General features: G+C 47.9%; 1 protein-coding gene across 4 annotated transcripts in view; it reads right to left on the minus strand.

Annotated features, from left to right (window-relative positions):
* RIOX2 (ribosomal oxygenase 2) overlaps positions 1–13,252 on the minus strand; it is a 33,682-nt gene extending 20,430 nt beyond the window's left edge. For all 4 annotated transcript variants that reach the window (XM_087818117.1, XM_087818118.1, XM_087818116.1 and 1 more), the window contains exons 1-4: positions 13,209–13,252; positions 5,463–5,933; positions 1,822–1,941; positions 633–761 (exon numbers count right to left, since the gene is read on the minus strand). In XM_087818117.1, coding sequence (XP_087674243.1) covers positions 633–761; positions 1,822–1,941; positions 5,463–5,894 — 681 coding nt within the window. In that variant the 5' untranslated portion in view covers positions 5,895–5,933; positions 13,209–13,252. The remainder of the gene's footprint in view (positions 1–632; positions 762–1,821; positions 1,942–5,462; positions 5,934–13,208) is intronic.
* Between the last annotated feature and the right edge of the window lie 6,696 nt (positions 13,253–19,948).

Raw genomic sequence — 19,948 nt, forward strand, 5'->3', positions numbered from 1 at the left:
CAACAACCTCACCCACGGGGGACTGGTGTCCACGACCCCATCCAGGCTAATTGCTCAGAGGCTTTCTCAGCAGCAAGATGCCAATGAACCAGAACATGATCAAGCCACCTGGCTTCCCGGAGGAGGAGGATTCCCCAAGGGATTTCATAATTACTATTCTTCTGGTTACTATATGCAGCGGGGAGAGAGAAGAGTGCAGAGAGAGTCGATGCACAATGGGGAGGAAAATGGTCATTCTGGAATTTTACCAACAAAACAATTACGGGGGCCCTGGCTGTGCTCTGCCTCAGCAGCCTCCAGCCCCGTGCTGACCGCCGAGATCCCGCACAGCTGCCCAAGATCAAACCTTCCACTTCTACTCGAGAAAAGTCAGAGGACACCGAATTCATCATTCATTCCTGTTGAACGTGGATTCTATTTGGAGACAGGTTATTTGGAAAATAAACTTAGTGCTTCCTTGGCTCACTTCTACAAGTTACCAAGTCTCCTTTGGAAGCTGCAGGTGCTGGCTGCCTGGTGTGAGCCACCCGGCCCCGAGCCCTGGGCCCACTCCCACGGGGACCAGGACATGAACACTAAACCCCAAACCTGAGCCTGTCTCCGGAGCGGAGCCCGCGGTGGAGGCCCCGTACCTTCAGCGTGAACTCGTGGGCCGGCCTCCCGATCCTGTCCTCCGCCTCCACGCTGTACTCGCGCGCCAGGGGCACCGTGGGGTGGTAGAGGCGCCAGTGTTTCTGCCCCTCCAGCTGCAGGATGAAAATCTACGAGAGCCACACAGCAGCGTCAGAGCGCTTCCTGACGAGACAGGCGCTCCCAGAACATGTGCCCTCCCAGGGCTTAGACGAATTACAAGTTTCAGACGAAAAATAAAATGAAAGATCAGAGATACATTTCATTCCACTACCGGTTTTAACTTTTAAAAACAGGCATTCATGAGCCCTGATACCAGGAGGAGATTCATTCTTTTCACTGTCGCGAAGCCTCGCCGAGTTCTCTGTCCCACGCTAGACCCTCTCTCATTCTTTAAAGCTCCTATCAGGCGGCTAAAAGCCCTTAATCTCTGCAAAAGCCGAGCTTCGGGTATGACTGAATGTCTAACATCCTGAATATAATCCTTGGCAGGTAGGAAAGCTTCAAGTTTTTTATTCTTCATTCAGCCAAACATTTTTTAATATTCTGTTAAAAAATATTTTTTTTAAAGAACCAAGAACTTTTAAAAAATGTGTTGATATCAAATTGCTCTCAAAGGGGGGTGGGGGAGGGTAATGACTTTTTTACTAATTACTGTGTGTTCACACCTTGTATTGGTACAAAAATAAAACTACAAAGTACCTAAGCCAGAGAGTTAACTTTTTTGGCAGCCGCAGGAGAGTGAAATCAACGCCTGTCAAGGTGCCAGCGCTTCAGGGAAACCACGACCTTCATTCCAGCTGCCCTGAGATTTTCACAAACGGAAAAACTATATATTCCTGGCAGCTACAGAAAGGGAAAAACGAAAGCAGATGCAGGGACTGCTTTGTGACTTCACCTTATTAAAGACCATACGCTGTGAAAGTAAAGAGAACGCCAGTCACACTTCTCTGTAGATAAACTCAACGGGAACGTGTGGCTCTTGGTATCAGTCCCGCTGGAAACGGTCTGTCCCCTCCGAGAAGCAGGAAGGAAACCAGTTTGGTGGGAGTAATTCTGGCCCAGCATTGAGGTGAGGTCACGATCTCCAGAGACCGCACAGGAAGAGTGGACAGAGACCTGGCCCGAGAGCTGAACTGGCCCCTGACCTCTGTCCCGAGCCCGGCTCGCAGCCAACCCCTCCCCTCTCACCTCGACGTCATCATAATGGGGCGGCAGGCCCTGCGATCCGGCCGGGGTTATGTACACATTCGAGCCAACCAAGGAGCCAAAGTGGCATTCCAGCTTCTCCTGGATCCTCCAGAGTTCATCCTTAAAAAATAATAATAATAAGGAAAAAGAAAGAAAGAGGGAAGGTGAAAATACATTAGCAGTAAGGGGTGGCACATGTCCTTGTTGGCTCATCAGGTCTTTACTGCAGCTGTTAAGGTCCCGACACTGAGAACTAATAAGCGGTGAGGGAGCCGACACCTCGGCCCTCGGGAATCTTCTGTTCTAGTGTCCAGGCCACAGAAGACGGGAGCACTGACCGGGACGGGCAAGGCGGGCGACCTGGAGTCGGGCAGGATTGAAAGCGGGGAAATGACATGGTCCGATTTACATTAAACGCTCGCTCTGGCTACTGTGTGCAGAGTGGACTGTCGACAAGCAAGAGACCAGCCGGGAAGCTACAACGGCGTCAGCCCAGGCGAGGAACGACCAGGGCGGAGGGAGGGGAGAGGGAGGCGCAGGAAAGTGGAGGTGCACTGGGGAGGGGCACCGACGGCACCTGCTGACGGACGCAGTACTCCCGGGTCTTTCACTGGGACAGTCAGTAAGCTCCCAGTTCCACTCACCAAACCCGGAAAGACTGGCTAAAGAACAAGTTCCTGAAGGGGAAACAGGAGTTCTCCGTCAGAAATGGTGAGGTTGAGCGGCTAGGACCCCACGTCGAGGTGTCTTTACGTGAGCTTCTGGCTGTCTCAGTCTGAAGCCCTGGCAAGAAGTTACGACTGGAGACTGACATTCGGGAAGTCCCTGCACGAAACTGACATTTAAAGCAATGAGAGAAGAAAGCCTAACAGGAAAGTGGGTACAGGCGCAGGAGGGAAGGGGCCGAGCAGACTCCCTCTCCGGTCACTAATCCGCTCTTCAGGGTATAAGTCAGACGGGGGGGCCCAGAGAGGAGCCACATTTCCTGCGAGAGAGAAAGAAGCCTGACTTTCCCGAGGCAGGTGTGAAGGGGGAGGTGGGAATTAGGCCACTCAGACATCGTCAGCGTCCCGCGTGCCGGGTACTGTTCCTAAGAGCTCACCTACATTAATTACATGACCGTCCCAACAACCCTGTCTCTCACGGTGGGTAATAATCATTATCTCCAGGTGCAGCTGAAGAAACCAAGGCGAGAACACACAGCTAGTAAATGGTGGAGCCAGGATTCAGATCCAGAGCCTGTACCCTTAACCACAACTCTGTCCTGCGGCCCTAGGAATTATCTTACGCAAGACAAGTCGAAGGACACTGCAGGGCCCAGTTCCAAGCACACGAACGTACAGTGACCGGCACATGGAAAACACTGCAACATATAAAATATGTGCAGAGTAAACCAATGACCACAGCTTGGGAGTCAGTCCTAGCAGCGGACGGGAAAGGGATCTATAGCACTAAGAATATCAAGTGAGAAAGAACGGGGTCAGTGTGAAGAGAGCTTCGGGAGGGAGACACCTTTACAAAGTCCACTGGCTACTGTACTGATGGCTCTCGGGACTCGAGCTTCTACCTAACTCAAGAGGATTAATTTAATGGCATCTGAACAGCTCCAAAGAGTTACAGCTCCCAAAGAGTCTCACGGACACCAGGGAGGGGCTAGCGGGCCTTGGCTCTGTAATTACATTTATATGGTGACTGGAACCCTGGAAAGCCAGGGCTTCTCTCTTCTCCAGTGGCCTGAGAGGTGCCTCAGGACCATACGGCTCCCACCTGAAGCATCTGGGCCTGTCACTGATGACTTCATGTCTCTTCTCCTTAACGGTTACCGAAAACCCTCTCAACTGTACGATTTTCCCTTCTCTCCTGGAACTTTAGCTTCTAAATCTGCCAGGTGTGACCTACTACAGAGCGACCTGGAGTCGGTCAATTTCAGTCCATGTAATAGTTACAAGCTGGGTGACTTCAGCTGCTTGATCTGCAAAATGAAGACTCCCACCCGACGCTTGTGGGGAACGTCATAAAATAACTTATCCCTAATCCTATTTAAATCGCAAAGCAGTATGTGAGTGCTACTGCTTCACCGAGGCTGACTTAGGCGGGACGGGAGCTCTCACATCTGTCTTCTCCCTTAACTCATGACTCCCAACTGTGTCTGGAGATGCCAAGGACGGCACCAGACCGAGCGCGGGGAGGCGGAAGCCGCTCTCCTGGCGGGGTGCCACCTCCTCCCTCCACTGCCCCACCCACAGAATCAAGGCTGAGCGCCCCGGCTCAGACCGAAGCCCATGCCTGCGCCTAAACAAGCATGACAAAAGCCCTACCTTTTAATTAGCATCTTTAAAAGTATTGTAAGAATATGCCTTAAATTTGGAGTCAGAAGTCCTTACTTAGTAACTATGGGAAAGTCACACCTGTGAACTGGTTTTTTCCACAGGTAAAATGGAGACCACAATGACTGCCCTACTTCAGATGTCTGTTAGAAGGTTCAAGAGTTAACACACGTGTGAGTATTTGGCAAACTCCCCCAGAGGATGGTCACATGGATTACACAAAGCAGGTGGGGACAAGCATGGCTCCCTGGTTAACTCGCCTCCAGACTCATGAGAATAAGCTATGCACATTCTGAGACGCACTAAACGGGGCCGACCTGCCTCTTCCCATCCTGACGGTACCATGCCCGTTCTTACACACACACCACATTCCATCTCCTCGCGACATGACACTTAGAACCCAGCTTCCAGGGGAACAGGATGAGCTCCTAGAGCTAGAGGTCTCTCAACACTGGGTGTGTCCTAGTCTAGCCTGGGGGCCGAGTTTAGACTGAGAAAGCACATCCTTCCAGTTTTAATAAACATGGCCAAAGGGCTGAGTCCACAATGCAAAAAAAAAAAAAAATTATATATACAAATATATATAAAATATATATATTTATAAACATATAAATATACATATATAAAAAAATTTTTTTCTTGGCCACCTGGAACAAGGGGGAATATGCAAGGCTTAAGTAGATGAGCAGAGAAAAAATAAAAAGCTGGCCAGACTTGCAAATCGAAGCAATCCTCCACCGTGGGAGAAGCTGCAGGACCCAGCCCCTCGCTGCCACACGGGTGGGCTGCTGTTCATAAGGGTGAAGTCTCTTTCTTGAACACACATCTGGTATGTGATCCGGGCATAGCTCTGAAGCCTCCACCTAGGTGGACGCAGGCAGTAAAGGGAGGCAACGTCAAGAAGAAAATGACCACCCTGATGCTGCCTTACATGCCTTAAATGAGAAGGATGGGACAAACCAAACAGAAATGTCTACCCTGAACCAAAACACAAACCAGCCCACAGAACATGCTCCTGGAGGTGTAATGTTACTTCAGTAAACTTTATAAACTAGCAACATAATTTAGCTTTTGCAGCTCTGTGACACCTAACCATGTCCGCCCCGAATGTTGGACATTTTGTAACAATGTAGCCGAATGTAACACAGAGTCTCCTAATTGGGGATGCATTTGAAGACCGAACAGGTGATGCCTCTTCTCAAGCTGGCAGGAGGCAAATCGCCATCAAACCACAGGTTCATCCCTGAGCCGATTTGTGGCCAAATGGTAACACTTTAAACACTCGAGGGTTCTGCACGGAGGGGGAACTGTTACCTTAAATCTCTGAGGTTGGTGGAACTGAATGGTTGCCCTTTTCTGATCAAAATCTTTCCTTAGCTGAAGGAAGTGCGCTTTGCCATCTTTATTTAAAACCTTCTTCTTCCCATTGACACAGCGGCAGACGTTCACGTCCCTCCCATAGTACACACCCCGGCCGCACAGACTCTTCAGATCTGAGAGCTTGAACAGGGACTGGTAATACGCGGCCAGCGCAGGGTCGTCTCTCTGAACGAGAAGGGGCTTCTGCTCCCAGAATTCCTTGAAAAAAGTCTCCGTCTTGATGGGCGAGATGAAGCTTTCAAAGAAACCACTGGGGCTGTCGAAGTTTAAGGTGGAGGGCCCCCTAGCTGCCTCCACCTTCAGCTGTTTACAGGGAGCGGGCCCCTCTTCCTTCCCAGTCCCCGCAGGCCTTGCTTTCTTTGGCATGGTTCTGTCTTCGAGACAAAGCTGTGAGGAAACGCAAACCTACCGAAAGAACAAAGAACATGTGTTGGTGTTCCCAGATCGCGCTCACACAACCGCGTGACCATGAGCCCTCGGGAGACTCTAAGTCGGTGCCTTTTCCTCAGGATGTGACAGAGCCCTATGCCAACACCATTTCTTCCAAAATATATTCAGCCTCAAACGCCAGGTCACACGCTCACCTAAAGGAAAGCATGTTCTCCTTGTGCACAAGCACTGCGTTGTGGAATTCATCATTAGGAAGTATAATTATCCCAACTTAAACGATTCAACTCTCTCAGCAGTTCCTAGTCACGGTTTAGCCTGTGGCCATCGACACAGCAAAATTGAAAATCTTTTTAATTGGGCTTCAGTCTGCACCAGGCCCCTCTAATGAGATGTACTTCGACTGAAGAGCCACTAACAGCTGCCCACGGCCAGGTGCTCCTCGTCACAGCACCACCCCCACCCGCAGCCAACAGGTCCCGGCCGGCGGTGCCAGAGCAAGACGCTGCCGGCTTCCAGGTCTTCCTCAGCCACTCGAACCTGCTCATTTCCAATCTCAGCTTATTCCCGAACTGTGCCACTTTATCGGAAACCTCTCCTCCATTAAAAAACTAATTAGAAGCTGAAAAGTGAAGGCTAAAGACGGTTATATCCTCAGTCTTTAAAAAGCTGTAACTTTTGGAGAGAAACAAGATGGCAGGTTGGTCACAGCTGCACCCGCCGCCTCCCGCAACCACCTCAAAATCGCAACTAAACACAGACCCACCGTCACTCAGAGCCTCCTGAGACCTGGCGGCACAGAAGCCCCACAAGCAGGGAGCTGAAGCAGCACCGAGACCCGTAGGAGGGGCGGAGACGCGGGCGGGTCGGGGCTGAATCCCAGAGATGCGGCCGCGGGCCCACACCTGGTGCCACGGTTGAAACCCGGGAGGGAATCTCGGCGGTGGGGGTTTCCCGGAGGGAGGGGTCCCAGCCCCCAGCAGGCCCCCAGCCCAGGCTCCAGGGCCGGGAAGAGACGTCCCCACAACTCCAGGCTGTGAAACCAGCGGGGACTGTGGCTGAGGGTCACGGAGGCTGCGGGAGCCCCAGCAGCTCCTCTAAAGGGCCCGGCACGGACTCACTCGGACGCTCCCTCTGAGCCCAGCGCCGGGCAGCAGCCTGAAAGGACCCGGGACACTCGGGGGGGAACTAACCTGCCTGAGATCCGGGCGAGAGCTGGAGGGGCGGCTTCCTCCCGGGCAGAAGGGCTGGCAGAGCCCATGGCTCCTTTGGCGAGTCCTCCCGGCACACAGCCGGCAGGCAGGCGCCATATTTGAATCACCAGCACCTGACTCTCACCTTTGGCCCCGCCCCGTGATTCCGGGGGCCCCGCCCCTCCCCACCTGCAGCTCATCCAGGCCATTTCCAGGGGCTTTTCTGTGCAAGTGGCCTCTCCAGCCTCATGCTTAGGACTTTCCTAAAATCTCCCAAACAAGCAGCAGCGTGCCCCATACAGCTTGATAAGGGGCCCCAGGCCTGGCACTAGCGGCAGCCTGCACAGGCTCATAGCGTGGCCTCTCCTGGGCACCTCCAAGCCCAGCACAAGTAGCAGCCAACTTCGGTTTGCTGTGTAGCTCATGCTGGGTGGCCCTGGGCAAGGCACTGGCACAGGCTGACTTTGCACCTCCCAGGAGGCCCCAGAGACAGTGCACCTGGTGGTCAGGCTCGACCACGCTGGATTACAACCCTGCCACATCCACGAGTGACACTCAAGGGGTGAACACCAAAGCCCCACTGAAGTAAATCCTACTCCATAGGGGTTTCTCCAGCACAGCAGCTCTCTGGCTGTAGTTGCAGCTGGTCCTCACAGCTGACTGGCCTGGGGGTCAGTTCCTCCCAAGGACACCAACAGCAACCAAGGCTCAACTACAGGAGGACAGTGCACACAGCCCACACAGGGGAGCACCTAGAAGGCCCAGCTCAGGTGACTGGGAGGCTGAGCCACTGAACCCTACAGGACACCTACTACACAAAGCCACTCTACCAATTCCAGGAGACATAGCAGCTCTACCTAATACATAGAAACAAACAGCAGGAAGCAGCCAAAATGTGGAGGCAAAGAAACATGTCACAAAAAAAGAAGAGAAGAAATCTCTAGGAGAGGGACTAAATGAAATAGATCCAAGCAAGCTAACAGACACTGAGTTCAGAATTTTGTTTATAAGGATGTTTAAGCAGACTATTAGGGAAATAACTGAGAAAATCAATAACATAATAAAGTACCAATTTGAAATGAAGGCTACATGAACTGCAATGAAGAATAATTTACAGGGGATCAACAGTAGAGTAGAGGACGCTGAGAATCAAATCAGCCGTTTGGAACATGAGGAAACAAAAAACACCCAAGCAGAAGAGCAAAAAGAAAAAAGAATCCAGAAATACGAAGATAGTATAGGGAGCCTCTGGGACAACTTCAAGAGGCCCAACATTCATATTATTGGGGTGCCAGAAGGGGAAGAAAGAGACCAAGAAATTGAAAATCTATTTGAAAAAATGACAGAAAACTTCCCCTACCTGGGGAAAGAAAGAGACTTATAAGTCCAGGAAGCACAGACGGTCTCAAACAAGAGGAACCCAAAGAGGCCCACAGCAAGAAACATCATAATTAAACTGCCAGCGGTTAAAGACAAAGAGAGAATCTTAAAAGCAGCAAGAGAAAAGCAATTAGTTACCTACAAGGGAGCACCCATATGATTGTCAGCTGATTTCTCAACAGAAACCTTGCAGGCCAGAAGGGAGTGGCAAGAAATATTCAAAGTAATGAAAAATATGGAACTACAACCAAGATTGCCCTACCCAGCAAAGCTATCATTTAGAATTGAAGGTCAGATAAAGAGCTTCACAGACAAGAAAAAGCTAAAGGAGTTCATCACCACCAGACCAGCACTACAGGAAAAGTTGAAGAGTCTTCTTTAAGAAGAAGCTAATGAAAAAAGAATCTGAGGAAATAAATAGATCCAGAGACACTGACGCATGCAACAGACGATATATTTCAGAGGAAAGAGGGAAAGAGGGTGGAGGGTGGGAAGAGATTAACCAAAGAAGTTATATGCATATGTGCATACCCCATGGACACAGTCAATAATGGGGTGAAGGCCTGGGGAGGGGGTGGAAGCAAAGTGGGAGGGGTCAATTGGGGGGGGAATGGAACACCTGTAATACTCTCAGCAATAAAGATAAATTAAAAATAAAAAAATAATAAAAAGCATTTGATAAAAGCAAAAAGAAAAAGAAAAAAAAAGAACACCCACAGCATTAACCCCTAACACAGCACTCCCACCATGAATGTGCACACACATCACCTGGCCATTAGATCTGAGGCAGGGCTGAGCTTCTGCAGGTCTAACAAGCTCCCAGGCAGTGGTGCTGCTGCTGGTCCACAGACCACGCTGGAGTAGCAAGAGCAGCAACACTCCCAAGCACTGCCAAACTTCGTAACTGCCTCAGACCACAACCCAATCACACTTATTATGCAGGTGGGGTTAAAGAATGGTAATTCAAATTATATGAATTTCCTGAAACTACAAACTTCTATTTAAACTTTTTTTTTTTTTTCTGGGAAGAGGTGGTGGGTCCATGGCTTTCACCAGATTCTTAAAGGAGACTCTGTCCCCAAAAAAGGTTATAAAAACATGCACTTCTAAAAACCAATTTTTCCCAGAGACCAGTAACTTATAGATGTTATGGTTATTTTGTTGGGCTATCGGAATTGCAAGAACACTGTTTTCTGCTCCTTTGTCATTATAACTAAGCTATATTTCAGCTACAATGTGGACTAAGTACAATTAGTGGTCTGGCCTAGGAATAAGCCCTGGAACAATGTATTACATGTTGCAAAAACTGATTTATAAATAATCCTTTAGAATGCAACCCAAATGTACACTGAACAAAGTAGGAAGTGGAACTATCAAAATACAAAACTCTCTATTGACCTCATTTTAGCTTCTAAATTTTGTACCCACAAATAGCTCAGATCAAGTACTTTCAGTGGGGAAATAGAGGATGGTGGAGGAAAACTATTAAAAATAGGTACTAAAAGCTTGCATTGTAAGGGTAAAGGCTTAAGCTTAGAAGAAAAAAAAAACTTCAATGTTTTACAATGGATCATCAATGGGACAAAAATTTGCTGAAAATGTTTCATTTCCCTTTAAATTTTCCAAACTATTTTGATTTCTCAACCAAAGAATCAATGCTTCAGTGAGACAAAGTAACCCAGATATGCAAATAGATTAGCAAAAAGTACTGCCATCGTATGAAAGGCCAGATTATGGCTGACATCAGGGAATTTTGATTTTGGGAGTGTCCCCACCATCATTTAAATGTTAAGAGTGACTCACTGCGCCTAAACTGTTTGTGCAGACAATGTGGTTTATACTCAACATCTGCTTTCCTTCTAGGAGTCTGGGATTTGGGTAGTTCCAAGAAAAGGGTACTTAGGTAACTAGCCCCCAATTTAAAAAAAAAAAAAAATCCAGAGCACTGAGTGTCTAATGAACTTCCCTGGTTGGCAACTGTGTAGCTGTCACAACTAGTTGCTGTAACAATTAAGCACTTGGTCTCCTTTTGCTGTAATCAATCAGCTGGGCGTCTTAGCAAGTCACTGAACCCGGGGGTGCCCCGACACTTTGCTCACATTTAATTTTTTAAAACAGCTAGATTGGCTCAGACGGGTTTGTATCCTTAAAAGTACCCTATGATGAAAAAGTAGTTTCATATTCAGCCACACATCTCTCATTCCTCACAATCAGTCAGCTTAAACTGCAAGGGATGTCAGCAGCAGGAAGATGCAATTGAAAGGCTTTTCTTTAAGCACAATATATGAATACAGTATAAGCACATTCCTCAGGAAGTGTGCTTAGACAAAGTGTGCAGAATACTTTAGCCAAAAATATAATCACTTAAAGCATTTTTTCCATCTACAATCACTAACAAACCCTAACACTGCATAACAAATGCTTTTGTTAGAATATACATTTCACTATTTATACTGCCAAAAGTTACATCATTTATTGTTTCTCTATGTTCACACTGAAATGATTTGAGGCTCAGTTCATTGGGACCTAGCTTAGAAGTTACTGGGAAAATATACTATTTCTCTGATTCTCACACTATTCATAGTGTAAAAGAACAATTCTTTTTAACAGCCTTTGAGAAGTGAAGGGGAGAATAGATGACATTCCATACCACACTGAACATACAAAAAATTATAAGATGAATCACAATTTCAGAAACAGTAAAAAGTAAAAAAAAAAAAGTCTTAGAATCTAAGAAATATGATAATTAAACAGAAGAATGCTTTGTCCAAAAGTACAGCCCACACAAGCCTGCCTAGAAACTTCACAGACCACCCAAGCAGAAATGAGAGGAAATATTTTTATAAAGCTACAGGGGGCGGGGGAGCAAGCTTTGAAAGAGCAACTGTATCATTCTGTTGTACAGTGAAAATAATATAATGTTCTATGTCAATTATATTTCAATTAGGAAAAGTTTTTTAAAAAGGCAATTGTCCAATGTGAGTTGACTATAATCATTAAAATGTAAAATGATTAAATCAAAATAAAAGATCCATGGTTCATATTTTACTAACTACCCACAGATTTTTTCCTTTTTAAAGAAAACTAATCTAAACAACTCTCAAGGGTTAAAACTCTACAGGAAAACCAATACTGATACCCATTCTACAGCCAACAAATATAAACAGAGCCTTCCTATTGTTGAGTGTCCTAACCTTGTCTGTGGGAAACTACTGACAAGAAGTCTTAACAGAGCTTCTCAGGGGAAGGAACAGCAATCTGCACACACCCAGAACCGAGCAGAGGGAGTGGCACACAGGAGGTCCCCAAGAAATGTTTGCTAAGTGAATTTTTTTCCCTTTTTCATCTTTTGTATATAATTTTAGAGAAAAATCTCAAAAGCCTCACAGAAAACAAAGGTGGGGGGGGAACAGATGGTTTGTTCAGTGGGGAATATTCTTCTGACGGCAGCTGGCCCTTGGGTATCCAACAGTGTCATCAGAGCTGAAGGGCACCTTAGCCATCGGTGGCTATTTCCAATTGAGAGGGAGGTGTGTCTTTATAATCAATCTCCAGAGCAATGTCTTACAGGGCAGTGGGGTCGCCGGAATGCTTGTAAACACGCACATTTCTGGGCCTCTCACATCAGGCCTACTGGGTGAGCACTTCTGGTAACTGGGGCCCAGAAACCTGCATTAATATAGTCTGTTCTCTCCATAAATGTTAGGTCCACTAACAGAGAGGATGACAAACAGCTCAATTAAACACACACACACACACACACACACACACACCTCTGACAGAAAGGATACACTGCCTGTAACAAGGTGGCCAAGACCCACAGAAATGTCTATCAACTCAGAGAGGGAAACTGCTTCTCCTGTTGACCTAGAGCTGTGATGAGTGGGGGTTTGCTGTTGTTTTGGGGGAAGAGGTTCCATTTTAGAGGAAAAATGTACTGTACCTCATTAATGTACTTTAGTAACCACGAGGTTTCCAAAGGATGAAGCCAGAGAGGCAAAAACCGTCCAAGCGACGGTGATACAAACCGGGTAAATCAGGTTCCTCCACTTAAACCTGAGCCCAGTGCAATCAAAGGCCTGGCGCCGAATTTTAGCTAATTAGTGCAGCAATTAGACGCTGCGGCTCCCAGGACGGCGCTGCCCGGAACAGCGCACGCCGGGCTCCCCAGCCTGTTGGACGGCCCGCGGCTGGGCGGCTGCTCTGCAAACAGGCGGTGACGAGTGAGGGGGCGGGGGGGGCTGTCACTTTAGGTCGGGGGGGCGGGGGGAGGGGGGGAGGGGGGAGGGGGGAGGGGGGAGGCTGTCATTTTAGGTCTGGGGGGCGCGGGGGGAGGGGGCGCCGCGGCCCCGGGTCCCCTGCCGGCAAGGCCCGCGAGCCTGACTCCCGGGCACCGCGCCCCGACAGGGCCCCGCGTACCCTCCCCGCCCAAACTTTCCCGACGCGCGTCCCCGTCTCCGGGCCACCGGCGAGCACGTGGGCGACTCGTGGCGCCCGCGCCGCCCGCGAGCGGACTCCCGGCGCCGCGCCCGGCCGGCGGGTCCCCGCGGCCGCGTCCCCGGGCTCCCGGCCCCGCAGCCGCCCGCGCCCGCCGGCTCCCGCCCGGAGCTCCCGGCCCGAGCCCCGGGGAGGGGGCCCTGAGGGGGCCCCACACCCCCACCCCCACCCGCACCCTCACCCGCGCTAGGCCCCCCAGCGGCGGCCCGGCGGCTCCACTCACCCGGCGCGGCCTGTTGCGCGCGGCCCCGGGGCGGGCGGGGCGGGGCGGGGGCGGCGCGCAGGCTCCGGGCGGCTGGGCTCCGGCTCCCGCGCCACGCCCGGCCCGCGGGTGGGTGCTTCCGGCGCCCGCTGCCCTCAGGTGTTCGCTATGGACGCCCACGGGTCCTTCCTTGGGTGTTAAAGGAAATAAATGGGCTGCTTTTTTTTTTTTTTTAGTTAGAGGCGGGATGAGGCTCTGGATGTGGGAACGTGTTCTGGGGCAGCCTTGATCCTTTAACGGACGGGGAAACTGAGGCCCGGAGCGAAGGGAGCCGCCCGAGTTTCGGGAGCCGGGGGCCCAGGGTCTCCCGCCGCTCTCCTCTGGGCTTTCGGTCCATGCTCAGTGGGCTGAAGTGTGCACCGCTCGCTCCCGGAGAGAGAATGCGTCCTGGTTTTACAAGGACCCCGGAAATCCTTAACTGTGGCTACAGAAGCAAAGAACAAAAGCAGTCTGCGTTCCAGTCATTCAGGCCTGAGGCTCTCTCCTCGACTCTCCTCCGGGTGGGGAGGCTGGAGGGGGCGGGGGGCGGTGACACCCCTGCCCCGGCCCGGGGTCGGTGACACCCCTGCCCCGCCCGTGCCCTTCCTCACTCCAGACAACCCGAGGACCCCCCCCCCCAGGGAAGCTGTTTCACTGTCAAGGTCATTGAGACCTATGGCTGTTTCCTGCGCTCCAGTGACACGTGAGCAAATGGGAACAAAGTATCTATGCCCTTGTCTCGCGCTCGTTTCAGAGCAACAGTAACAGCGAGCCTCGGGCCGGCTCCGCGCGGAGGCGCCGGGCTAGCAGGTGGCCTCCTCGCCACAACCTGTGGGCGCCTCCCTTTTACCGTCGAGGAAACCGAGTCCGCGGAGATTAAGGCACTTGCACGAGGTCACAGGTAGGAAGCAGCAGAAACAAAACTGGAGCCAAACCGAGTCAGGCAACTGTTAGCTCTTTTTCACTGTTTTCTACCCCCCGTTATAACCCACAGGCTTCCTGTCCGATTCCAGCCGGGGAAACTCAGACTTCACATCAAATTTAGCCCCTTTTTTAAAATGGGCGGCATCTGTAAGAGTGTCAACAATCAATACATTTTTTTAAATTAGCCCTTTAAGAAAAGAAAAAAACTACAAAAAATAAAAATTAAAAAAATAAAACCACCTCTAATCTACTTGACATGATAGATTGGAAATATACTTTGCTCTTTATTTTCACCTCAAAACATCTACTCAAGATAATATACAACCGTGTTGATGTTACAGGGGCTCACACATGTCCTTTACATGGGAAAGCAGTGCTCTGTGTCTGTCATAAAGAAAAGTTCCACGGTCGGCTCAGAAAACCATTTGCCAGCATGCAGAAAAGGCCCGAGGGTGTCTCACGGGACAGCAGGGCGCACTGAAGCCAGCTCTGCAAGGGGAAATCACACATCTTGTAGAGGAGTTCCCCTGATGCAAAAATAGTCTTTCAGTGTGTTCTCTGCAATATTTTCATCATAATCCAGATTTTTTAGCATGGCAAGCAAGACGTTATGTTCATTCCATCTTTAACGGCAAAGGCAGTGCCTGTCGTGTCTGTAAGCAAAAGGAAGAGGGAGAGAAAGTGAGGCTCGTCTATGATTTTGCCCAGGGAGCGTCTAGAATCTGTGGCATTCCTAATGTACTGTTTACAGTACTTTGTTTTTTCTTTGTCTTTTGCTTTTAGTTCATTGAGTTTAAAAGGCCTTCCATTTCAGAGAACAAGAAGCAAACTACTCTCTAGTCCCCAACTTATTTTCTCCAAAGAGTCGTTAAAAAGTCAGTTACTTTGTTTCTATAATTTTTTCCTCATGACAACAGTATCGTAGATAGCTCAGTCCTGCGGGCCACTGGACACACCGCTGTGCCCTGATCAGGGGTGGGGACCTTCCTGAGGAACTGGCCCCAACCCCCTCAACCCACAGCAGACGGGTGGACCTCAGCAGATGCGCGCTTCCAGCCGGGGGCATTGTCACACAGGGCCTCGCCCTTGGGGTTTAATGCTGTGCGGCCACCGATTTGAAACTCGGTGTAACAATGCAACCTTCAACTTTGTTCCATAAGTGAAGTCTGCTGGAACTAGGGAGCGTGAACTGGGACTTGGCACAAGCAGTTCCGCCTCCTGCCATCCGGGATGGGACCTGTACCTCCTTCCCCGCACCCCTCCCACTGCCCCAACCCTCTCCCACAGCTGCCCCCCACGCCTCCCCTGGCAGGGCCCTGTACACAGATGCAGGGAGGGTGGGCTGGGGCGCACACCCGCAGTGTTTCTCGGCCCTGGACTGGCGGGGCACAGCGTGTTTGGAGGGTGACGGGGCTGGAGCAAGCCTCCCTTCACGTCGATTCACCATGCAATGTAAATATGACCTCATCCAGCTGACAACCTAATTAACAAAGCATGTGTTCAGCTATTTTGGGGTGGTGTGATAGCTCTAAAATTTTATTTGATGTGTGGGTTTATGTTTATCACACTTCTTGGACGTGCAAAACACTTGAGACACCAGCACTCACGTTATCTGAAAAAGAAAAAGGAGTGAACATGGGTGCGAGCACTTCCTTTCAGCCAGCTCGTCATTTCAGAAAGATGGGTACCTGCCTGCCCCTTTTATTTATTTATTTTTTAGTCATCAATGAGTTTATTCTTTAATATCTCTTAAATATTTCCAGAAATGATAATAGTCCAGATGCCAATATGGAGATAACATTTTGAAAATAAAAAAGCAGTCATTATTTTTCTAAAAAAAAAAAAAGTTAAATTCCTAGGGTATCTCATCAACATTATGACAAAATGGCATTGAATGAAATGATCTTATTTGAAATGATCTTATTTGCTGTCGTAGTTAAACTTAGCTTCAGCTATCTTTCTACACAGACTGTACATACAGTATAGTACACAGCTACGTGGATGGACGACAGTGGATGCCTGCCACTTTTAAAGGACAAGGGATGTCTGCCAGACTCCAGAAAAGTCTTACTACTTCACAATGGACAACATGTTTTTTAAACAGTTGCTAAAGACATTGCAACCTTCACCTGCTTTTAATTGGCTAAGGCAAGGAGTGGTCAGCTGCACCGTTTTCAGGAAGCCTTTGAAGGCTCCTTGCAGAAAGCTAAGTTTCTATCGCGTGTTGACCCTGGGATCAAAAGTAATAGCTCACCTTTCAAATGACCTGATTGATAATGAAACGGAGTTCGATGTTTCTTCCAACAAATTAAGCATCAATATATTGAAAAGAAAACTATTAGCACTTTTCTCTCTCCCTCATGAATATAACTCCCTTGTTTACCTGCCTCTTTGAATTTCTAGGCCCCTTCCTTGGAAACGTTCCTCATTCATGAAAGTCCTTCCTATTCCATAGTCTGGTAAAATCTCCTCCTTAATTATCCAGCATGTTCCGTCTTTCATCGTTTCTTTTGGGAGGGGGGGGAGTTCAAGTTTTTATAAAATCGAGGGCTGTGAAATAGCAACTGAAAGGTGATAGGGCTTTGAAACTGACCAGGTCTTTACAGTTTGCTGGAGTGTTTTAAAGCGGTGTTTACAAGGACAAAATAGGTGGCTCCATCCTGACAGAAAGAATGTCACACTGGCCGCTTTACCAACGGCCTGCTGGAAACACCAGCAGCGCCAGCTACAGAATTGTACTTGAAATACCAACTTCCTTACTCCCTCTTTCTCTTGATTCTTTGAGGATGTTGTTTAATCTCATTGGAATTTTGTGTGTGTGTGTGTGATTTGAACAGGCTGATAAGTGGCCCAATACAAAATGATGGAGGCTTTGTTTTTCGGGGAAAAAATAAACTAAAAATGAAAGAGTTTCTTCAATTACAGCAATCTATACCCTAGAGCTTCTGGAGAGACATGCGAGTGAGTCCGACCTGACAGGTTCTAGTCGCAAACAGGGATTCTTACAAAGGAAATAAATGTTGAAATTTGGATAGGGCTGGGAATTTCATTTGTTTCTAAAATAAGTTTACATCTAAATATTCTCTGTGTTGCTACTTGCAACCCATTATAATAGCATACAATAGGAAATAAAGCGAATGTCCCCCAGGAGGAGACGGGTTAAGTAAACTACGGGGGATGGGGGGACCCATTCAGTGCACTGCTCTGCACCATTAAAAGTTAGTTGGCAGGAGGGAAAAAATGGCATAACAATTGTTTATAAAAAAAAATTTTTTTAAATAAAGGAAACTTGTTTATGATCTAGAGAAGAAAATCTGATTGCAAGTGGCTTAATGTAGACACATTTCTGAATGGACTGCAGTTCAAGTCAGGAGCTAGGTCCATCCTTTGTTACTGTATCCCCAGCACCGTGTTGGTTATGATATGTGTTCAAATTAATAAATTAAGGTATATACAAAGTGGTTCCACTAGGAAAATATATTTTGTGCTTAGAAAAACTGTAAGACTATACATTAAAATGTTAACTGTTTAATTCTGAGTGGATGATTCTTCTTTTGCCAATAGGTATTTTTAATTTTTATAATGAAATTGTATTTCTTTTGTAATCAGAACAAAAACAATGAAATTAAGTTAAAAATATATCTCTTAGCTTTTCCAGAGCAGTCCCGCAAAAGGGCCCATTCCTCTTCTTAAGCAGTTTAGGGCTGGCTGGCTGTTTCTTAGTCTTAGAAAGCAGCTTATTTTCTGATATCCTTGCATTTTGTCCAAGCTTGCCCCTCGGTGAGCAATCGCACCCAGTCTGTTTCCAACTGTGATCAGTAAATGAAGTGAAAATCAAAATGAGGTAACTATTATGTGCTGTCTGTCACTCATCCATTTCCCATGTAAATGTGATTTCATTCTTCTTGAAATAAGAACCGAACCAGAAACTCTGATAATCCCTAACAGAAATGCAGCTCACAAGGACAGCTCTGTTCTCACGGACTTCACAAGCCTCCAATTTGAGGAGAAGAAACTGGCTAAGATCCATTCATTCGGAATAGTCTAACAATTCCCTTGAGCAGTAAACATATTTTATTTCTCAGTGTTAGACATTTATTGCTGAAGAACACAATGCCTGCATTTCTAGGTATTAACAAAAGTTGTTTGTTGGCCAACAGTTGTGCGTGAATGCTCCTCAAGAGCAGTGCGGGGTGTATGTGTAACACAACAGACACCCACCCTCGCGGCCGGGATTGCCCAGTGCACCCAGGGATGGTGCATTTGACTTAAAACTGTGAAATGGTGTGCCCGGGGGAAGCCTCAGACATCCTGAATGTTATAGTCCAAAGCAGAAGAAAAACAGCAAAGTCTGAAGAACCGGAGTTGGAAGAAGGGAAGAGTGTAGATTTGTTCTATTTATAGTTTCGTCCTTAAAAAAACAACCACCAAACAGAAGCACCAGGTATATACAGAGTAAGTCAGAACCAGAAATGTTCATCCAACTGTAGTGTTCTGCTAAAATAATAGCTACAAATTCCTAAGGAACCACCTAAAATATTAATCCGTTCTGTATTTTGAAAGTATAATCCTGCCCGGCCGGGCGTGGCTCAGCTGTTGAGCGTTGGCCTAGGATCCAGGCGATGGGGGTTCGATTCCCGGTCAGGGCACACGCCCGGGTTGCGGGCTCCATCCCCTGTCAGGGGCAGGGGCGTGCAGGAGGCAGCCGATCAATGACTCTCTCATCATGGATGTTTCTCTCTCTCCCTCGCCTTTCCTCTCTCTGAAATCAATAAAGATATATATATATAGTCCTGTGGAAATACTACCCCCTTTAAATGAAGCTTAAAAACTATTAAATAAATACTTATAAATTTTATTTATGGCCTCTCTACAATGAAATGGAGAACAGTTTTAAATAAATCGTATTAGCTCAAGTCTGGACAGTTTCCTAGAAAAATATAATCCTTGGACAGTTTTGAAAGAATTGGAAAAGTTGTATCAAGAAAATAAAATGAAGTGTCCCAGGATTAACCTGCCCAAGAGGGAAGTCATAACAGAAAAAGAATTTGCTTTCAAATCTTTTGCGCCCAAGGGGAAGACACACTTCTAGGCGGATATGTCATCTGCAGAGAGAATCAAGACCAGTGTCCTGGGGAACAAGGGGGGTGTTATTTGCCTCCTTACCGGACATGAAATAATTCAAGTCCATTTGGTTCACTTATGGTGAAATAAATGGCAATACGCTGAAAGTCATGCTCTTTAATTTATTTCCTTTAATTCAACCCCAGAAATCAAAATAGGAAGGGAAATATATATACTCCCTGCGACGGGCTTCTGTCTAAACCGCGTGTTTTTCACAGCGCGCTCACCGCAGAAGCCCGCACACGGCCAGTGTGCGAAAGGGATGCCGATCCCCGGAGGCTTTTCCACTTGGCGAACATCTGTTAGCACCCGCTTGTCCTCATTCACTTGGTGCAACCAAAGCTACCAAAGATCACTGTGGGATACGTACAGGTCACTCGGGGTCGCTGCATACGCGTCCCGAAGCATCTCCGGTTGTTTCTAAACTGAGAGCCCGCATCCCTTTGTGGAGGCGGTTTTCCTTCCTTCGGTTCCCGCTTTTCAGGACTCAGGACAGTGTGCACATCATCATCATCATCATCATTATTATTATTATTGTCATCATTTTTTAGTACATAACACCTAATAAAGTGCCTGGCACATGTGGGAGGTCAATAAACATGTGGTGAATAAAATAACTAATTAAAAACCTCCAAAAAGCTATGAAAACTATACCTCAACTGCAAAATTAAAAA

Source organism: Miniopterus natalensis, chromosome 6 (genome assembly GCF_054644295.1).
Source record: "Miniopterus natalensis isolate mMinNat1 chromosome 6, mMinNat1.hap1, whole genome shotgun sequence".
In the NCBI taxonomy this organism is placed as follows: Eukaryota; Metazoa; Chordata; class Mammalia; order Chiroptera; family Miniopteridae; genus Miniopterus; species Miniopterus natalensis.